The sequence below is a fragment of the Sylvia atricapilla genome, chromosome 5 (genome assembly GCF_009819655.1).
Source record: "Sylvia atricapilla isolate bSylAtr1 chromosome 5, bSylAtr1.pri, whole genome shotgun sequence".
NCBI classification, from domain to species: Eukaryota; Metazoa; Chordata; class Aves; order Passeriformes; family Sylviidae; genus Sylvia; species Sylvia atricapilla.
The window spans coordinates 29575108-29596697 of NC_089144.1; the positions used below are offsets into that span (position 1 = coordinate 29575108).

General features: G+C 37.3%; 1 protein-coding gene across 1 annotated transcript in view; it reads right to left on the reverse strand.

Moving 5' to 3' along the window:
- The window catches only part of NELL2 (neural EGFL like 2), a 136951-nt gene that overhangs the window by 53926 nt on the left and 61435 nt on the right, over window positions 1–21590 (reverse strand). The window contains exon 13 of the mRNA XM_066319061.1: window positions 8325–8450. Within this exon, the coding sequence (XP_066175158.1) occupies window positions 8325–8450 (126 nt within the window). The remainder of the gene's footprint in view (window positions 1–8324; window positions 8451–21590) is intronic.

Genomic DNA, 21590 nt, shown 5'->3' on the forward strand with positions numbered 1-21590 from the left:
CACAGAAGGACAGGCCAGGGGAAGCCCAGCTGTGAAGGGATGTCATGTTGTAATGAATCAAGGTCTTGGGTTGGATCTGCTAATCCTGTCATGAAGATTGGCTCGAACTTGTAAATAGACAACTGAGTTGGGTTCAGCTGAATTCTTGATCTCTGTTGATTAGAATGTGAGCTTAGATGAAGATACGTACATTGGAGTGTCTAAATTGCATACTAAATGCTACCTCCTGCGTCAACGCCAGTAAAATTCTAACATAAAGAGTCAATGAAATTACCATAGGAATTAATAATTCATTTAGTGCTCTATGATTTTTCAGATTTTCTATTCTTACAATATACTGTGCTAATTTTGCTATACTCCTCCACTTCTACTTTCCAATCATATTGTACTGACACAGCACATAACTGCACTGTAGAAGCTGGTGAGAGATGCTGGGTGATTGAAAAGCTGTAGAGGGCTTCAGAACACTGAGAAACAGGAGGTACACTGGATGTCTGTCATAATGCTGTGATATAAATATCAAGTAATGTTAATGCTTGGAAATACTGTAATTTCAAATTTTTTACATTAAAAAAGGTTTTGCTCTTTTCTGAGTTAGTTGTAAGCTGAGTATATTCTCAAGTTGATATTGGAACTCCTTTATGATATTGAAAAATTCCTCATTACACAAAAAATGCAAAATATATTCCTTGTAGAACAAAATAATAAATTCTGATGTCTGCTTCTGCAGAAAGATAAATTTTAAACAGAATATAGAAACTGTAGAAATGCAAAATAGAGACTGTTTTTGATACAATGCCTTTTACCAACCTTTGCTCCCAAGGCCAATAAGGAATCCATTCTACATAATACATTGATGGATACATAGAATAGCCCATACACACACATATCAAATATATATGTATTTCATAAAATAATTATTTCTGTAAAAGAAGTAAGCATTTAGTACTGAAAATCATACATTGCCATCTTTGTCAAGGGAATACATTTTCTGTTTAACAACTCAAATCATGTTCTACCAAGGACCCTTAAAAATGTGTTGGATTTTGATCAGCTGAGAAATCCATCCTGCTATAATTGCATAGCCAGATGAACAGTTGTCATGAACTGGGTCAGTAACCAAGGAGAAAATGGGACTAAAAAGTATCCTCTAGGGAAAAAAAAAAATTCTCATTCCAAGTTCAAACAGACTCCAAACTAAGTTGCCAAGGATAACCTGATTCAATCCAAATAAAGCATAATTGAGTTCAATTGTATAAGATACAGCAGATATATTAAAATTACTTGTGTTGTTATCTTAGTAATGTGGTCGCATAGCAACAAGCACAGTCTGAGCGATCATTCCTTTATTAGCTTTGTGAATTATTGTACTGCTAGAAAGTGGGTATCGGAGAGAATTTATCCTCAAAGAAGATTGAGAGCTTCGTGTAGGCTGACATACTATAAAGCAGAATGGAATCTGGGCCAAGTAATAGAAACCAGAATCAAATAGGCTTTGAGTTAAAAATGCTCCATGCACACAAAGCTGACTTCTACAGTGCTTATTTCTAATAGCAACCCTGGCAGTATGGCTGGACACCATCGCCCCTGAGCAGTTTGCACTGCTCTGGGTGATAATGCATGGACACACTACTTCTAACATAACTGGGGTGAGGGTGTAACCAAAATCAGAGATGGAGAGACAGATGGTTCATTTGCCCATGCCCAAATCATTATATTCTCCAGTGGTTTGCTGACTAACACATTTCCTTACTCAAGGCGCGGTATGCCGCTACAGTGATGTTACAACCAGCTCCTGTCAGTATACTTGTTTATTGCTCTGTCCCTTGCACCACACTGAGCAATTATTCTGCTTTTATTTAAGCACTGCCAGTAAACTCAGCTCCTATATAAGCTGCAGAACTTGAGGAAAACTTGAACATTGCTGAATTCATCTAAAATAAGCCAAGGGAAATAAACAGGAAGAAATTAGCTTTTTTATTGTTATCATGTCTCACATTACGGCATTTTCATGTAGCCAAGTTGGGACACTGTAAGCCTATGACTCCTCTGAGCTAACATTCTATGTTTTTTAACTTCTTTGCAGCAGTGAAGGGTAAAGGACATACAGCAGTGCTGAATAAAGTTGCATCTCAAGGCCATATTTGTCACTTATTAAAATGTGGTCTCATTTACCAATGTACTAAGCACTATCAGTTCTTATTATCTTCAAGATGACTTGTGGATACACTTGTGTGTCTGAAAAGGCAGGCAAATTTTATACCTTAATTAACTGAGGACAAGCATGCAGCTTTAAACAGAAGATGGATGACTTAATTCAACTCTGGATTACATCAGTCTTACAGTAGATTTTGTCTATGGAAACTCAGAAAACTACATTCCTCTTAGAAGTGGTTAGTGCTGATGCTAAAACAGCACAAATGCCTCATATGTAAGCCAGATTTTATTTATCATTTCAAATACATAAAGGTAAGTATTCATAAGGTATTTATACCTATTCTCCACCCAACATCAGAACACAGAAATGAACTTTTCTTGAACCGTGAATTGGTCTGTGTTTTAGGGAATAAAGATGGATTTTACCTTCAGCATTCTCACAAGAATTTCAACAATTTTGTTTCTCAAATATCCCTGCCATTAAACACCACTTCTACTGCAAAGTATAGAAAAAAGTACGAGATTGCTCAGACTGTTTATGTCCCAAAAAATTGATAGATTTATAAGTCAAAAATAAACAATGAAATCTGAACAGAAGCCCAAAGGCAGATGCACTTTTATGAACTTGAGTTTTTAGATGCCAAGAGGAATCATTCTTCCAAAGTGTGTCAGAGTACTATGTTAATAAAAAAACCTCATGTGACAGGAACTGTGTTTCCCTTCAAAAATAAATGTAGCTTGCAAGAAACACAGGATAAAAACTGGGCAAAAAGCTAAAGTCCTGATAATCTGAGCATCTGAATTACAAATGGTATGAGCTATAATTCCAACAAAATTGCAAGTGCTTATCACTGTCATTTTTTAAATCCTTCCAGATACTAGACTGCTGGTTCCCAAAGTCGAGGTATCTGCACTTGGGGCATAAGAATGGGCTACATTTGCACTGCAAAGACAGCACCTCTGCTTTCTCATGAGCACCCTCAGAAGAGTTATATTGCAAACAAAGCATTAATGAAGGAAAAGGAGACAAGACCCACACTTTGGCTACACACTATATGGAGAAAAAAAAAAAAAAAAAAAAAAAAAAAAAAAAAAAAAAGGAGCAGAATACCAAACCAAAAGGTGTATTTCTTAAGGAGGGACATCACTAGTGGCATTAGCTGAAATCCAAGCAGATGTGTAGGGTGTTTATAAGACACAGATAGCTAGAAGAATAGACCCAAATAGGAGAACTTAGGAAAGACACAGTTTTGATTCCTACGGGCAAAACAAATGTAAAATAAATCCCAATGATGTAGGCAGTTGGAAAACATTAATGGCTGTATGGGAAAAATGCCAGAAGGGTGGACAAAGAGTATCAGACGTCTGATAGCTGAATGGGCTAAGCATGGCAATCATTTCTCTATGCATTATGTTGAGGTGAATTTTCCCAGTCATCCAACAGGGTCATTAGAGAGTAAAGAACACAGGTCAGAATTGAAAAACTAATGTCAAATGGTACTGGCCTGTATCTGCAGGCCGGTACTTCCCCCTACATTTTCTTCTTACTACTGAAACATCTCAAGTAATTATTAATTAGTATTACAGTTATAATTCCTACTTTTTGCTCATTCATCATCATTATGCAGCTAAATGTGTAGTTTTCTCCTTAAATCTTTTCCATACGGCAAATCAGTCTCCCCAGACTCTTAATTATTTTAATGTTGATCTTGGAATTCCTTCTAATTTGCAACAGATTTGTCATTTAATTTGATTTGCAAAATAAGCAGAGCTGCCAGTATTCCCAAAAATTAACATTTCAGGTGTCACTCAACTTACCACAACCATGTTTCTTGGTAATTTATGTGAAAACTATTATTAGACTTCAGTTTACTGTGAGAGACTACCACAGAAAAAAATTATCCTGAAAGCATTGACATAATTTTCAGAAAAATGTTGTTTGGAAAATCTCTGAGTCTCAGAAAGATACACAAGCTGGGGCAGAGGAGGAGGGAGGTCCAGCTAGATACAGCTAGTAATTGCCTGGTGAATTCACACACTCCTCACTGCTTTGAGTAGCTATTTCCATATGACTAAGTCAAAAAGGCCAAAGATCAAAGCTGTGGGCTTTGAGTAACCTGATGTAATAGAAACTGTCCATTTCCATGGCAGAAGCATGGAACTAAATGGTCTCCAAAGTCCCTTCTAACCCAAAACATTCTATGCTGGCATGATTCTAAGGAACTACTTCTTCCCTTCTATTTTGATTCTGACAAAGAAAAACCCCAAATGTACCCAACATAGTGATGAGATGCTATATCAAAATCCTTCACCATTTTCTTTAGAAGTCAGAAAATAAACCCAGGAGCACTAACACGATGGTACTAGGCTGTAATGCACAATAATGGCTTCACAGACTTAAAAACTCCACTTAGTTTGCCAAATCCTTTGGCTTCTACATTACTGTTTTCTAGAAACAAGGGAAAAAAATCAGCATGACTTATCTTAAGTAGAAATTAAAAGGAAAGACAAAATAATCTGAAATTGATTCACAAAAATGGTTATGAAAAATCATTATATGGTCTGCAGACACCTAAAACACAAATGTGAGCATATAGCTCCACATGGGGCAGTGGTCCCACACATCTCAGATGGATATCATTGCTAATGTGGCCAGAGCATGCTTGGAAGTAGTAGCCCACAATTTCCCACATGCCCAGTGTGCTTTTAGCAATTAATCAGTGAAGAATTCACATGAATTTTCTGCCAAAGTAAAGTAATCACATGCAAAGTAAAGATGTGAATGTTATTATTTCAGAAAACAATTAAAGCATTCCAATTTGATCCAAGCTAACAGCGACGGTGAGCAGCACACCAGTGCACGTATAAAACTACCCCAGCAGACACTCAGACCGTTATCTACCTCCCTTCCCCTGGCACAATATCATTACATTCCAGGTTCTGGAAAGCAAAGTGGAAGGGGAATGAGACAATATCATTGTAGGATACAAAAGCATGGTAGCCCAGGGCATGTTTTCATGCCTGTAATTTGCAGTTTGTGCACCCATTTGGCATATGGAAGTCATCTCTCCTTCTCATAGCCATGATTGATTTCTGAACATAAAAATCAGTCATGAACAACAGATTTCTGTGTAAATATGGTCGTGACTAACTCAATCCAACCCTGAGAATCTTGGTTCCAATATGAATACAAATAACAGTATCTGAAACTGATGTCTTTATTACATCCTTTGTTGTGAAAATAAAAATGTAATTCAGATCTATTGTAAAACTTGCAATAAACATGCCACTACAAAAGAAACTGGAGCTGTTTTGAAAGCAGCTATAGGCTGTCTAAATCAGTCTTTTGTGTGCACAACTCTGACAGAGATAGATAGGACAGAATTCTTTTCAAATGTCTCATACAGGAGAAAAACTCTTCAATGTCACTGATTTTATGGCTCTTTTCTATTTTGATCAATGACTGCTAAATTATATGTATGTTCATAGGATGGAACAATAAGGTATATTAGTGTGCCAGCAAGCTGTGGACATCAGTTACATCATAACCTGCCTAATCAAGGTTCACATATAATTTTTCAGCATCTTCCTGGGCTTCAGCTATCCTGGGCAAACAATGACATTTTTGTGCCAAGCTACAGAACATTTTTTTTCCTGCTTAGTAATATTCCAAAGGATAAACTACCAGACCTTCATCTCCAGTTTATAACGTCAGGTATTTTATGCACAACTACAATTCCATAAGCAGATTCACTTACACAGCATTACAAGAAACTGTGACCTGAAATATATTTTAAAAATTTAACACTTAGAGTCACGATTTAACAATTTAAAAAATTTAACACAAAGGGTCAATTGTTGTTTGTTTGCCCTATTCTGGTTATTCCTGAACGGGATTGAAAACCAGGTTTATTAATTGGTTTTTTTAAACAGTTTTTTTTCCCTTCTCAGTTTCCTTGATATTTCAGCTGGCGAGTTAAACCCAGAATTGCCAATAAGGCAAATAGAGACTCATTAAGACCTTTAAACTCTGCAGAGGGAAAAAGAGGATTGAATGACTATATTTATTGCAGACATTGACAAAATTCAAAGTGCACTGGACTCTGCACATGAGTATTGAGAGATCTGGACACATATTAACTTAATTAATAAACCAGTACCTCCACCGGAGGTGCTCATACAACAGCTGTGGAACCAGAAAAAATAATGCAGTTATTTTGTGACATATACACTTTATGTTAGGTTGCCATTCATTGAAATTCTATCATCCAGCAGGGGCTGTATCCTCATGGTCACCTGTATCCAAACTTCACTAAAATGTAACTCCAGAAAAACTCCAGGTCTCAAATAATATTAAGTGGCATTGCTCATACATACAGTCTTTGACATGCACACACAGCACATGCCTTACAGTTCAGATGGCCTAGCAAGTCTTAAGATTTGAAATCTTACAGAACTTTTTCATCTAATTCCCTTTTTTTTTAGCATTGACTTTTCCCAGCTTGATCAAGACAAAGATGGAAAAGACATAATTCATTTTGTCACCCATCAGGCTGATTTCACAGGACTATGATTTACAAATGTGGAACCACATTCAGTTTGGAGTGTGAGATCTAAAATGGATAGATCTAAAATGGATTTCCAACACCTTTTACAGAAGCTTGACCATCTAAAGCTCTTAACTACTCTGTATTTCAGGACAGTATGTTTCAGCAAGTATGAAGAATGCAATGTAAGGAGTCTCAAGAACTACCTTTATTATATTTATAGCACCCAATACCCCTGCAAAGTTGGTGATGGTTTACCATTTGCAAAGTTCAATCAGAACAGCAAGTTAAGGCAAGCCAAGCAGAAAAAGTATGACACGGATTTAGATACAGTTGGTTTAAAATAATCCCAATATTCACACTCAGCAGGTAGCAAAACTATTTCTTTACTTCACAGAGAGTGTGGAAAATGTAAAAGAATGATCAGAAACATACTGGTTGCTTCAGAAAGGACCTGCTGTGGGCAGGCTTTATAACTTGGGTCTTCAAGAAGTGGGCTTACTGCAGTAAAACAGTGCTTGCCAATGCATGAGAGGAATGACAAGAACAGGTAAAACAGCATTCCCAAAAATCACATGTATGGATTTGAAATCTATGTCACTGAGTGTTGTGCATATTCAGGCAAGGAAATCATGCCAATTCATGAAGAAGCTGTTTCTGTACCAATACATATCATTGATGCTAAAAATTCCAAGACACAATGGACAGAACAAAATTAGAAATGAACTTCACAGTGCTACCTTAACATTCAAAATACTCTCATACATTTATAGCCAATTTCTCTTAGATAATATGAACTTCAAGAAAGCTTTACTGAAAAAATGTAGCCTTTTATAGAGAAAGCAAATTTTTCACCCTGTGAACACAAAATGGGGATACTGTTTTGTTCACTGAATAAACATACCACATCATTGATCCATATTTTCTTTATCTATGTTGAAGGAAAAAAATATAGAAACACTTACAGTCAGCCTGGGTCTGATACCAAAGGCTGTTTTAAATGACCAGTGTTCATTCCATAACCACAAATTACCTTGCAATAAAAGAAGAGTAGAAGACAGATAAAAGTAAACACATCCAATGGCAGTACACCAAAAAGGGAAGATACAGATGTAAGACTGACCATGTCGCCCAGTCGTTCAAGGCAAGCAGAACTCCTGCCCTCTGAACTCGGGAGAAATGAGCATGGAGAGCTCAGAATAAAGACACAGCCACTCTTAACACGTAGCAAATTTAACATCATCCAAAGTTTGCAGAAGAGTTGCTATACTCCAAGAGAAACGGTACTGGTTCAAAACATGAAAATCAAATAAAACAGCACTATTTTTGCTTGCTTATTTTTTTTCTTCAATCTCCTCCCTTCACCTTTTTGATCAGGACCCAAAACAATGCAGACCCATAAGAAAATCCAGCCCACTTTACAATTTCAGGCAAACAATATGACCTACGCATAACGTGTAAAATGCATTAGGTTTTCTGTACCAGATTTTGGTTTTATTCTGTTTAACATTTCATTTAGATGTTCTTTGACTCCAACAAACATTAACTTTAGAAGAATCATATCAGTACTCCTAAATACCACCATCCTGTTATTTCCTTCCAGAAATACACAGCCCTTACCTGTACATGAATAATCATCAATGCGTATATATCCCGTTCTGCAGACACACATGAAGGATCCTGGTGTATTTACACACATGGTGTTCTCACGACAGTAGTGCCGCCCTTCAGCACACTCATCAATATCTGTGAGCAAGGCAAAGAGGAACACAAGTCAAATCCAGCAGTATTTTTTGCAATCTCTCCATACACTCTGTTCACTTCCATCAGTAGCGGGCTAGACTAAAGAGTTACTTAAATACCAGCGTGTTTTGGAAAGTTTTTTGGCTTTCGCCCTTCAAAAGAACTGCTTGAAATATTCAAACAAGAGAAGCACCAAGAGTTTCTGTGAACAACTGTTAGTGAAATTACAAAGAAGATCACACTAGCTTGCATCTTTCCTTTTGAAGTGCCTCAGATGTTATTCCTATGGTTTAAATAGAACAGGGGAAAAAAAACCAGGGTCCCAAACAACTAACCAATGGCCTCAGCACTGCAACAGCATCCATCACTGCACCCTGTGCAGTCACCTCAGTCATCAGTACACAAAGCACACAACTATATGCACACTTACACACCTTTGATCTAACAAGACCTGTTGTAATAGGAAGAAACTGTAAGGAACATGGCAAAATCTCAAAAGACCCTGAAACAGTATTAATTTCTCTTAGAAAGATAAAGTAGTCAATTAGGGTTTTTTTATATATATAAACACATATATATTTACATATAGATTATTGTTCATATCTATTTTAGATCTATAGGTATATATGCGTATATAACACATCTGCAAATATCTACATACATATGTATATAAATACATATACACACTGTACCTGAAAAGAACATGTCAGAATCTCATTCATATAAAGATCTGCTCTGACAGAATAAAATACAACTTGATAAAATACTTGTTGGGACAGAAAAATACTTGTTGCAGTATAAGGTTCTAGAGCAAACTCCCAACATAAGTGACTGTAGGCATGGAATTCAAAATCCAACTTGTTTTGGTACTCTCTTGGGCTTCAAAATTAGATCTATTTCTTGTATCAGATTGTAATTCAATGGTAAGACAGAGAAAGCACTACAAATAACAAAAACCTTCTGCATGGTATTATATGCAAAAAAGTAAAGCTATATTAACTTGGAAGTGCTCAGTAGCACACTGTTCTTGTAATAGTAATGACAAAGACACCATTACTGAGATGTTCAGTACACCTATTTACATGGTCATGCAATGTGTCACTGAACTTGCTACCAAAGTTCACTAAAAATCAAATGGGCGGACTGATGGCTTGGTTTTTTTCTTGCTCATCCATTTTGATTTCTTTCTTGTTTTCAATGATGTTTATAGCTTTCATTGTTGAAAATAAAATCTCTGTATGGAAAAGCATCATGTTGCTAATGATAGCTCAAGACAAAAGACTGTCTATATAAATTCAAATCAGGGTTAATTTCTTAATGCTGCAATCCTAAATGCCAACATTATTAACTCCTTTACTTTACTCCTGCTTAAGTTGCAGGCTTATCCCTCATTTCTTCTTAGCTTCCCTGTATTTTTAAATCAACAGGAATTTACCATCTGCACTCATTGACTGCACTTCTCTCCCCCCTCTGCATTCTTTGAAGATAATTTGCCTTCCTGTACAAAACAGTGTGACACATTGAATACTAGTGATTCTGTAGTAAGTTCCTAATTTCATTCAGTTTTGAACAAAGAACTTTGTTCATAGGTCCTCTGCCCACTGGATTCTGCTGAAGAAGCTGGAGGCAGTTGGCTACCAAACACAAAGGTGTCCACTGCAAAAGAATTTCATGGCTGATGTACTTTGGCTGGTTTCCTTCCCTCTACCTTGTAAGTTCATAGGTCTGTTAAGGTGCTAGTTTAGAAAGGCTAACCTCGCGAATTTTATGTACATGCGCACTTGCATAAACGAGCGTGCATTTACAGTGAACACAGTGAGCACATTAAGGTTCCAAACACATCTTAGAACTTCATCTAAGAACACCAATAAAAAGTGAAGGTATCATAAGACTACCACAGCTGGTTTTGCACAGAGAGTGGAATAGGGCACAGATCTTCTGACTTACAGATGTTCTGCAGAAACACAAGCATGCCATTCACAAAAGCAGCCAGCAGTTACAACATATGACTCAGCCCCTACAACAAATGATGCAACTTGTGTCTTTCATAATTCCAGTTAACAACTCCATATTAAATTAATTCTGTTGATTTGTATTTAAGTAACAACATCAGTCTTCGAGTAATTAGAGGTCTTATGTTCTCAGCATCAACAGACTGCCTAGAAGCCAGCTCTGGCACCTTCAGAAAATTCTACTTAAAAACACAAAGCCTCAGGACCATTAAATAGAATTTTCTGAAAACTATAATCATTCCTTTGGCAGGTAAATACCAACAGGAGACCCAAAATGCCAACAGTTTTTATTTTGCAAGGAAAAACTTAAAGTCAAAGCTCCTTTGATTCAAACCTCCTAATTTAGAAGTGCTCTAAATAAAAGCTTTCACTTTGCCAACATACCACATATAGAGATTTTGAAAAATATTTTATTTATAATCATCTTTTTTTTTTTCCCAAACCTGGCTTGTTCAACTTATATTAAAAAAAAAAACAAAAACAAAACAAAACAAACCCCCCCACAAAAACAGTAACAAACCAACACCCAAAAAGCCACACAACCCACCACTGTTCAAGTTAACTTCAAAGTGTTCATTTGGACAGATCTGATGTACTGTTTTTTTCAAGCTTATTAGCAAAGATATTGCTCACATTCTTTAAACGTTCACAAGAAATCAAAACTCCCACCCAACTCTGTGTTATCACTACTATCACAAGATTATGTTATATTGGCACCTAAAGACCCTCTACACCATGCAGACACTGCAGATAAGAAGATGTTTTTATAAACAATTTGCAATGATATTACTAAATAAAGATAATTAATACAAAAAGGTAGAATAACAGTCAAATGACAACTAGTCACACAGAGATTGACCATACAAAAAGCCTGAAATTCCTTTGGCACTCCACATGCAAGCTTCATATACATTATGTAAGGTATTACAGATCAAGGAGTACTGAAGTAGGGCAGTGAATGAACCCAACACCGGTTGTCTTTCAAAGCTACCAAAATAAACGCCTTTTTATCCTGTCTACTGGTTGAAAACACTGGTGTAGCCTTTTATTCACCTGTCATGGTGTAAGCCCAGTCAGCAGTCAAGCCCCAGGCAGCCCGCAAACCAGCACCTCACTCTCCAGCTGGTGAGATCAAGGAGAGAATCAGAAGGATAAAATGTAGAAAACTTGTGAATTGAGATAAAGACACTTTAATAGGAAAAGCAAAGGCCACACACACAAGCAAAGGAAAACAAGGAATGAATTCCCTGCCTTGCAATGGCAGGCAGGTGTTCAGCCAGCACCAGCAGAGCAGGGCCCCATCATGTGTTATGGTTATCGGGGAAGACAAACTCCATCGCTCCAAACATACTCCCTTCCTCCTCCTTCCTCCCAGTGCACACACTGAGCATGGTGTCACATGGTCTGGAATCTCCCTTGGTCAGTTTGGGTCACCTGTCCTGGCTGTGTCTCCTCCCAGCCCCCTGGGCACCCCCAGTCTCCTCCCCAGTGTGGCAGTACCAGAAGCAGGAAAGGGCTTGGCTCTGTGTAAGCTCTGCTCAGCAGTAACAAAAACACCTCTGTATTATCAACCCTGTGGGCAGCAAAAATACAAAACACAGGCCTGTACTAGCCACTGTGAAGGAAATTAACTCTACCCTAGCCAAAACAAGCATGCTACCTTGAGACAAGCACAATGGAAGCCCTATGCATTTTGCATATCTAAGAAATCCTACAACATTTATCTTAACTTCCTTCTGCCAAAAAGCCTAGTTAGCATATTAATGCATATTCAGGTCTTACTGTTCAGCCAGTACGATACTGAAGTCAATTCAATAAGATGAATGCACCACTCCAATGGCTCTACGCATTCAACAATAAAGACTTGTGTGCTTGAAGTCTGTGATGTGATACTGAGCCATCAGCTGTGATGTACTGACAACAGTGTAGTCATGGAGATCATCAACCTGCTCCACTCCCAGTGGAAAAGATAAAAGGGGCACCTCTGGGAAAACTGGTTAGTGCAAAGTGTTTGGAATCTGCACTTCAATGATTTATTTATACTTGCAAAAACAGAAAAAACAGAAAAAAAAAACCCTGAAAAACCTGCCTTTCTTTATTTCCCCAAGCACTCAAACAAAATTTATGCTAAATATATAACCAAGGAAAAGTTTCCCTGTATCCATTCCTCCTGCACCCTAATGAGTTTGCTTCTCCAGAGTAAAATTCCCAGTCGTGTTTTACAATCCCCTTAATAAGAAAAGAACTTGACCTGCAATCTATAAATCATTGTTGACCAAAGCCTCACACTAACAAACAAAGCCTCTCCTTTAGGCCCCCTTATACATCACAGTCTTTATCCATCACAAAAGCCTGCCAGAACAAATGAGTCTGGTACTAAGTCAGCAATTATCGGCTGTTATGAGAAGAGGCTACTCCCAGAATTGAGGATCCTTTATGGATAGTGTCCTGCCTCCAGCTATTTCCCTTAAAACTCAATAGTGTCTAACACCAGTGATCTCCCTGGTCGCACTTAAAGTGGTATATGGTAGCCAGGGAGATCACTGGTATTAGACACTATTGAGTTTTAAGGCAAGTGCTAAAACTCTTGCAGGATTTTTTTGCAACAAATAACATTAACTATCCAGGTAGGAAGGGAACAGAAACATGAAAAGCTTTATTTATTTAAAAAAATTATTTAATGAACACATTAAATATTATCCGGAACACAACAGCAGAGTAGATTAGACCTACAATTTAAAATAAAACAAATAAAACCCCCATGGGTTTTATGTTAATAAACATGTCTTCACAGCCTATAAATATTAAGCACTACATCACCTGCTCAAGAGGCCAATGATTTTTCACCTCTCACACAGCTTCATCAGCACACCTCCATCCTGATCTGAGGGCTCTGCTGGTAAGAGCAAAGGTATTCACCACCCTCGCTTCCTGTGAATCCTGGGCCTCTCCACTGAGAACCCCAAGGACGGATACCAGTAACAATGATCACAATACAGGCCTTTCAGGCCCTTAGCTTTGTCACTACCAACCTGATTCATACAGAAAGACAAACAGGAAAAGACTCAGACTCTTCTCTGGGCTTTGACCTAGAAAAAGCGCATCACAAAATCAGCAGATGCTACTCAACAATTAAGGGAAAATGAAAATTAAGTGACCGATCACAGCAATCAATACCATTAAAAAGGTAAATGCGGGTTAAAAACCTTTAGAACAAACATAACCTGTTCTGCACCTGGAAGAGGATCACAAAGGAAAAAATGTTCTGCCCATTTACTTTCTCTTGGCCATCCCTCCACCAAATATTACTTTTCTAACTTTCTACATCCATCATCAAGCTTCTCTGCTCTTTTCCTCCCGCAACCACTTTCTACCTAAGTTTAGCCCTGTCTTCAGATCTTGCTCACTTTGTCTCCCCTCTTGTACTCAACTCATCCCTTCGCCCATCAGCTCTTACTCCTTAAAAGAAAAAAAAAAAGAGCATAACTCTGAAGCAAGATCCCACCAGCTTACCCATCTGTGAAAGTACTGGGCATTTTATTTCCACCACCAAACACACTGCCTTCTCAACTACTCAGATGTTTAGTAGGCTAAACGTTCCTGCCTCATTAATCTAATAAAAATATTCCCTGTAGAGTCTCTCACACTTCCTTGACCATATTTCCAAGCTCCTACTCTCTTCAGCTTCACTTCATTTTTACCTACAGCCTGGCTTCAATTTGTGTGTTTTCATTTCCATAACACTATCTTCTGTGTCTCTTTTTGTGCAAACCCTTTCTCACTTGCTGTCTAAGATGACAAAATATCTTGGGGCTCTAGCACAGCCCTTGCTCCTCCTCCTCCCACTACTATTTCTAGACTCTCCATCACTGGTCAAGCCTATGGTTACTACTGCTGTTACTTCCAGTCAGTCACAAAACAATCACTGCACTTTTGTTTGGCTTTGCTCTATCCACTGCAGCAGTTTTTCCAACTGACATATTCCCCAAAGGATGTAACCACCAACTTCAGTCAAAACTGTGTATTTTTTCAGTGTCCCACATTATTTATTCCAGCTGACAGCACCACCATAGTTGTTGTCACTCCTACACTCTACAGATAATTTTCAACTCTTTCTTCTCATTACGCCCTGTGCCTTTTCTGCTACCAACAGCCAGTAAAAAGCCTGGTTCCAACAGCAAAACTATCAAGAGTTAACATGTATATAATCTACATCCAAAATTGTTCTTTGTTCTTTGGGAGTTCTATTACTTTTATTTTGCCTGCCTTTCTAGACCTGTGTGTCTCTTCTCCAAAAAGCACTAGAACCTAAGGAATCACAATCTAGCCCTGTGAATCAACTCTAAGAACAAACCCCTCATACTGAGTTAAAGCATACAAAAATCACCTCAAGCATACACAAATACCAAGAAGAAAAGGGTAAAATAACCCTCCATTATCCACACCATGCTGGTCCCAAAAAAGAACTTGGTCACTAACAACTCACGTAGCAATGCATTGGGAGGGTAAGAAGAATTGGGCCATTACTAGTGTATATTGATTTTTATTGAATTATTAACAGATCTGTAGAGAAACTGGGTGAGTTGGATTATAAGCATTAGTCAGCATTCTCGTAAGTAAACTAATAAGATGTTGTTATATCTTGACTAGACAGATAAAGCATTAATTAGACTAAAAATAAATTCTGTTGGTTCTTCACACAGGGCTTGTTTTTTCCTAGCCCATAACTAAACTGCATAGATAGCATACTGTACACATCTTGGTGCTTTTCCCTTTACACTATTTTAAATCTCTGATCTTTGCTTAAGTTTATGATTGCTCTGTCCATCTCCTGCAGCCTGTGAGGAGGCCATCAGGACAAAAAATACTTGAAATAAAAGCAAAGTCACTCAAGGTCTACGTTACTAGACAAAAGTTCTATATAGCTTTGCAAGGACACAATACAACATGAGAGCATTTCAGAAATATCATTTTTTAACAGTACAAAGAGTTGCTTTTATTTCAACTTGCCCCAGTTTTTGGAAAGGAAGGCAGACTGTTGAGATAAAACTGTCCTTGTTAAAACATGCAGTAGGAGATATTGTCCTACAGCCACTCGTCAATGTGAGACTCTTGGAAGAAACTGAAGTCTTTATCTTGGTCTTGTGAAAACATCACTGGACTTCACACGCATTAAATTGTTTTAGAAGTACATACCACAGGAAAATTTTGAAAACGAATGTTGCCTGCCATCAATATTTTACTTGGGCAAACTGCATCCTCTTACTATTTAATATCTTATAATTAATTGATATAGTAGTGTATATGTGATGAAATAAGTAATTATATATAGCTATTTGTCAGACATGAAAGCAACCTGGGGGCTTTTCCTTAGGCTCCAAATAACTAGCCTGATACAGCGGCATACTGGGAATAAAAATGATGTTATATATGACTAATTAGTCAAATCCAAAAACCAGAACAACTTACTGGCACTCCAGCTCGTGATCCAATCCCCTTCAGCACTGCACTTAGAAATAGGTCTTCAAATCTGAATTGCAAAATAATATTTTTCTTTTCTTATTTAAGTATGACAACTTCTCATCATTTTGAACTGTGGATGTCAAGAATTTCAAATACTTGCCACTCATTGTGTTTTTGTTTTCCCTTACTTTAAAAGGATAATAAGGAGCATTAATATTTTTATACATTTTTTACAAATATCTCCTGGGTTCTTCTCAGGAAGACACAGCACAGATTGTACTGCAACAATGTATTTTAAAGCTCCCTACTGAAGGCAGTAAAGACAATACCTGTAAGCAGTGGAAAGGCCCCCATGTGTGGGTTAGACTGTATTTGGGTCTATGCCATGCAGCAGATTCTTGTGAGTTACCTGGCAGATTACTGCCTTTTTTACAGAAAAGTGCTGATATCTCAACTCCGCTGACTCTCAAACTGTGCCAAACTCCTTACAAGTACCACAAAGATACAAACACTGTGGCTGCTATTGCTCTGCCCTCTTCATGAAAGAATATTTATTTTAAATTCTGTTTGCCTTAATGCAATGCATTTCTGTGTCTTTGTTACAACTCTTGGGAATCCAGTCTTTATGCATTGTTCAGATCTGTGGCACTTTTTAACTGACGTTTTAAAAGGTACAAAAGAAACCCAACCATTTGGCTGTGGGTACTTTTCACACAGTGGAAGCTCCCAATTTTTTCAGTAGCCACTCCCCAGCTAACAGTCAAAACAGGACCAAAAGTAAAATAAGTACAAAACTAAGGCTTCATTTTCTTTTCTCTTTTGCTTTCAGGTCTACTTAATTTGTATAGAAACTTTCACCTTAATTTCTCATCTGAAGATGTATCACATCATATGTTTTTATTGCTAGTGGAAACAAATACCAGTAGCAAAGTTTAAAAGAGTTTTCAAGAAGTTTCCTTCATATAATTAGTTTCAGCTGTTTGATTTTTTTTTTTAATTGTAGTAATATCATTTTCAGTCCTGGCTTTGGCTGGAGGATAGAATCATTCCAAACATAATCAACATAGAAGTAAATAAAATCAAGTAACACTGAATCACATCTTACAATTTGTACATATACAAACTGTCCCACTGCTACAAGTGGTGGCAAAATCTGAACCTCAGTATAAACCACAATTTATGAATTGGTGTCAGGGATACTGCCTGTGCACTTTAAGTTAGGAATCAATTTTATTATTTTCCTCAATTAAAGCCATGGTAGACAAGAAGGATTCGTTCCGCTCTGACACACTGACACATTAAAACTGCTTTTTTAATTCTTCATATGAAGATTACTCACTAACATAATGATGGAAATAAGCACTTAGTGCTTCTGAGGATAAAATATTAATAATTGATAATGTATTAATACTATTTCATATTAATATTTCGTTTTAATATTAGCACCATTTAATTAGATTTTAATAGAAATTTGGAAATAAAATTCTGCCCTCCTGGAGTGAAAGTTTTTCTTTCTGCTTCATTGGTTTTGCAACCCAACTGCAAATGACTAGGTATTGACTCAAACACTGCCAGCTGATGGAGATGCAAATCTTTACTTCTTAGCTATATGTGATATTATTGACACTTTTCACTTCCAAAAAATACTTTTTCTTTGAAGAGGGAAGTGTGAGTAACCTTCCCAGGTTCACAAAGCTCACAGTACTTTAGAGCTTTTAAGGACTCCTTCTCAAAAAAAACCAAAACGGTGCATACCATGAAGACAGCAAAGCTAGCAAATAGCCTAGTACTGTCTATTAATGACCCAGAGGACATAATAGAATATATTCTGATACTCCAAGGTTTATCTCCATCATGAAGGTCTCTTACACTCTCCCAATATAATAATATAATAAATTATTATATTTATTTATTATATTTATTATTAATTTATTATAATAAATAATAAATACTTAATATAATAAAAAAATACTGATAACTGTACTTGGCCAATACGATGCAACACATATCCCACTGCAATTTGATTATAACTATTCTTTGTAAGATTTCTTCTCTTCACTACAATTCGTGAAGTCAGATTAATTTTGAAAATGTACTCTATTTTTGTAATCCATTAGTTCAAACTAACAAGATTAACAAGAAGACTAACAACAGATTGTACTAATTAGGTAAGTGAAGAAGTGCAATATTCATACTGCTGGAGAAGAGTGTTAAATAATGCATTAGTATTTTTAAGCATACACAGAAATATGCTTAAACAGAATAATAACATACAACTGTGAGCTAAGGGACACCTGATAAAGTCTAACCAAGTGTCATTTCTGACATGCTCCAGAAATCTCTGGAAAGAGGCAATTCCTCCTCTAAGACTGCTTACTTTCCTTCACTGACAATGATTCAAATCAAGCCAGCTTATTCAAAAGTAGATTTCTCAACTGAAAACCTTCTCCCCTCAAGGGACAATCATCAGTGAAGCTGATGTAATTCTCAAATCCAGACAAAGTCATTCAGTCTTTGGTCTAATTTCATCTGCTTCACATGAAACTGGGACAAACATGACAACAGCAGAGAAACAAGAAGAGTTACTGAGAAAAAAGAATAAGTAAGAATATAAACGGAAAACTGTTACACAAAGAATTGTTCTAAGTTAACTATGTTGTATACTGTGTTAATAGCACAACTAAATTTCCAACTATGAAAAAATAAACATTATGGTCCACACACCTATAACATAAATTTGTGATGCGTAGAGGGCTGACCCTAACCCAGCAGCTCCTTTCTTGCTCAACCCTTATATGGGATGGAGGGATTAACAAAAAGAGTGAAAGGGTGAAAAAGCTCATGAGTTGATATAAAGACCATTTAGTAAGTGAAGGGAGATAGGAAGAAAAAGGTTTCAAAGCTCTCCAGCTACCACCAATAGACTGATGCCAAACCAATCTCTGAGAAACAACCACACTGTATGGCCTGTTTTCACTACCGAGAGTAACACCACAAACCTAAACCACAGCACCACAGGCTGCTACAAAGAAATTTAACTCTATCACAGCCAAGATAGATATGTGATGTAAAATAGCCCCTGCATCAGGCAAAATCCTTTTGATAAAGAAGTAAATATCACAGTATTCTCCGGTCATGTTCTGTCTTGGTCTCTACTATTGTATTCTCCTGTCTTCTTTCTTGAGCTTCTTCTGCTCTCTATTTATCAGCAATCCTTGGTAGTACTTCTAAACTGAAATCAGATTTTGCACAGAGACAGTTGAAATATGCTCCTCTAGATGCATCAGATTACCCTGGTAGCCAAGAGTCACAATCTTTATCCTGAAAAGCTTTTTCAGCATAACTCCACCATCATAAAAACAGTGGGTATTGAACACTCTTTGAAATATATTCCAGAGGGTAATCACCAGTTTGAGAGTACTGCAGATGTGGCTTTGGGAAAAATTAATTACACTTCATCAGAACACCTGTTTTATTAAGCTGTTGATTTTAGGTAGGAGGCTGTATTAAAAGTACCTACACCTGGGCAGCACAGCAGAATCGGTACACAACCTGCCCAGAAAGTATCTCAAACTAAACTCAAATAATAGCCTGGGGCAGAAATAGATTTTTTAAAGTATTTGGAATAACACTTCTAGCATTATTCCAAATAATGATGTAAATTAAGAAATTTACAGTAAATAAAGAAATACAAATTCTTTATGTATTGCTTTCCACAGTACTCTGAGGGAAAGCTAAATGTGATGTAAATATTAACAAATAATATTATAATATAACAAAGTTAGCCAAAATAAAAGTGTCTATCACACAGCTTTGGAAAAGCACTGGTTCATTCTAGGACAAAAGCCAAACTCTTCCATCATTCACGTAAAATTTATGCAGCTTTTCCAGACCAACACTGAAATCAGCTTTAAGTGTTCTTATTTTTGTTCTTCTCTTTAAGGAGAAGTTCTGCAAACAGGAGCATCATTACTTCTGTTTATTCTTTCAATTTTAATAGTGCTGGAGCACAAATCAGGACTGTAGTGAGATTTGGCTCTAACACAGAGCCAATGACATCCAATTTTGCAGTATATCTGAAGTTTTTTGCAGTGCAAACACAGAAACAGCTCTCATATCTATGGACCCTAGCCATTACAAAAAGCCTCCTCTGAAAGGCTTAGTGTTAACTCAACATTTCTGTACCTGGCATTGCTTGCAATTAAAGCCCAAATAATAGCAGAGTGAAGTAAGGGCATCCACTGAGAAAAGGAGGCTGGGACCATTTCAGCCTTTCAAGATGAGGCACAAGACTCTGAAAAGACTTGGTGTTACACTATTGCTATTGTGCCTTTTGCTGTTTGTTAGTTTTGTACATAAAGTAATAGTCTCTTTCCAGAAATAAAAACCTCTGCTCAAAGAGACATTTGAACTGGGAAAGGGATACAGAAATAAAAGCACAACTCTGAAGAAACATGGGCATTTCAGTCCTCTGTCCCCATTTTTTATTTTGTAGCCTTATTTCCCATCCTTGCAGCACATGACCCTCACAGTCAGCCTGGGATGGACACTCAGTGCCAAGTCTGGACCCGTGTACTAGCTGTGCACAGCCCAAGTGTGGTGCCAACACACAGCTACAGCACGAAGCCAGCAGCAAAGCCAGGCTGGTTTGCCTCTTCAGCTAACTTCACCTCTGGCAGGAACAACCTCTTGGGAAGTGACCCAACCTCCTGAGATTTGCCCATGTGGGCACATCTTCCTAGTGTAACTTACTCCCATTACCTTCAACATGAGCAAGTGTTCCTAGATCAGTGACAATTAAATGACAATTCAGTGCCTTCAAATGTAAAAAGCAAATATAGTATTTTTATGTAAATAACATGTCCCAATCTTTTATTCACTTATTCATGTTCCCTGAAAGAAGTTAAGCGGATTCATAATTACCATCCAAAATCAAAGTCATCTGCCCATACAGAAATAACTGGTCCAAGAAATTCTCAGAAAATCATCACATCAGGTACTGCACAAACTGGCAAATCCTCTTTTAATAAGAATGCATCAGCCTCACATATGATAATCTACTGTGTCCTCAGAAAACATTTCAGCCTCAAAGCTGATAAAAAATGTTTTTCCTTTTTTGCTTATGGCATGCCTGGCAAGTTACACACAAAGCAACAGACTCTAATGTGAGAGACATGGAGATCACTAAGGAAGTGTAATTTGTCTTTTTGCTTTCATTCAGCAGAGTGACAATAGAGCTGTAGGAAAGAAGACCTCTTAAAACTCCTAAATTCACAGTAACTCCCTCAAATAGGGAATGGCTGATGAGTTCCCAGAAACACAGATCCACAGCCTAAGCCACAGCAGTCTCCAGGGACTATGGGATAAAAAGTGGTTGATGCTATGAGTTACACAGCAGGTCCTGATGTCAGATACCTCCTGGAGCATGATGAGGGGAAAGGGATTTTTTTCTGTAAGATTTTTAGTTCTGCTTCTCAAAACCGGCTAACATCAGAAGGCTTACCATAAAAATTAAGTAGAGATGTACATAAAGCTGAATTAATTATATGCTCCCCTCCTGAAAACAGCCACAAATTCTCAAATGTAAGTCTACAGATGAGCATGCCCACTGACATTAATGCAGCTGCTAACTCAAGCAAACTGCAGGCCTTTGGCAGAGTTTAGCTAA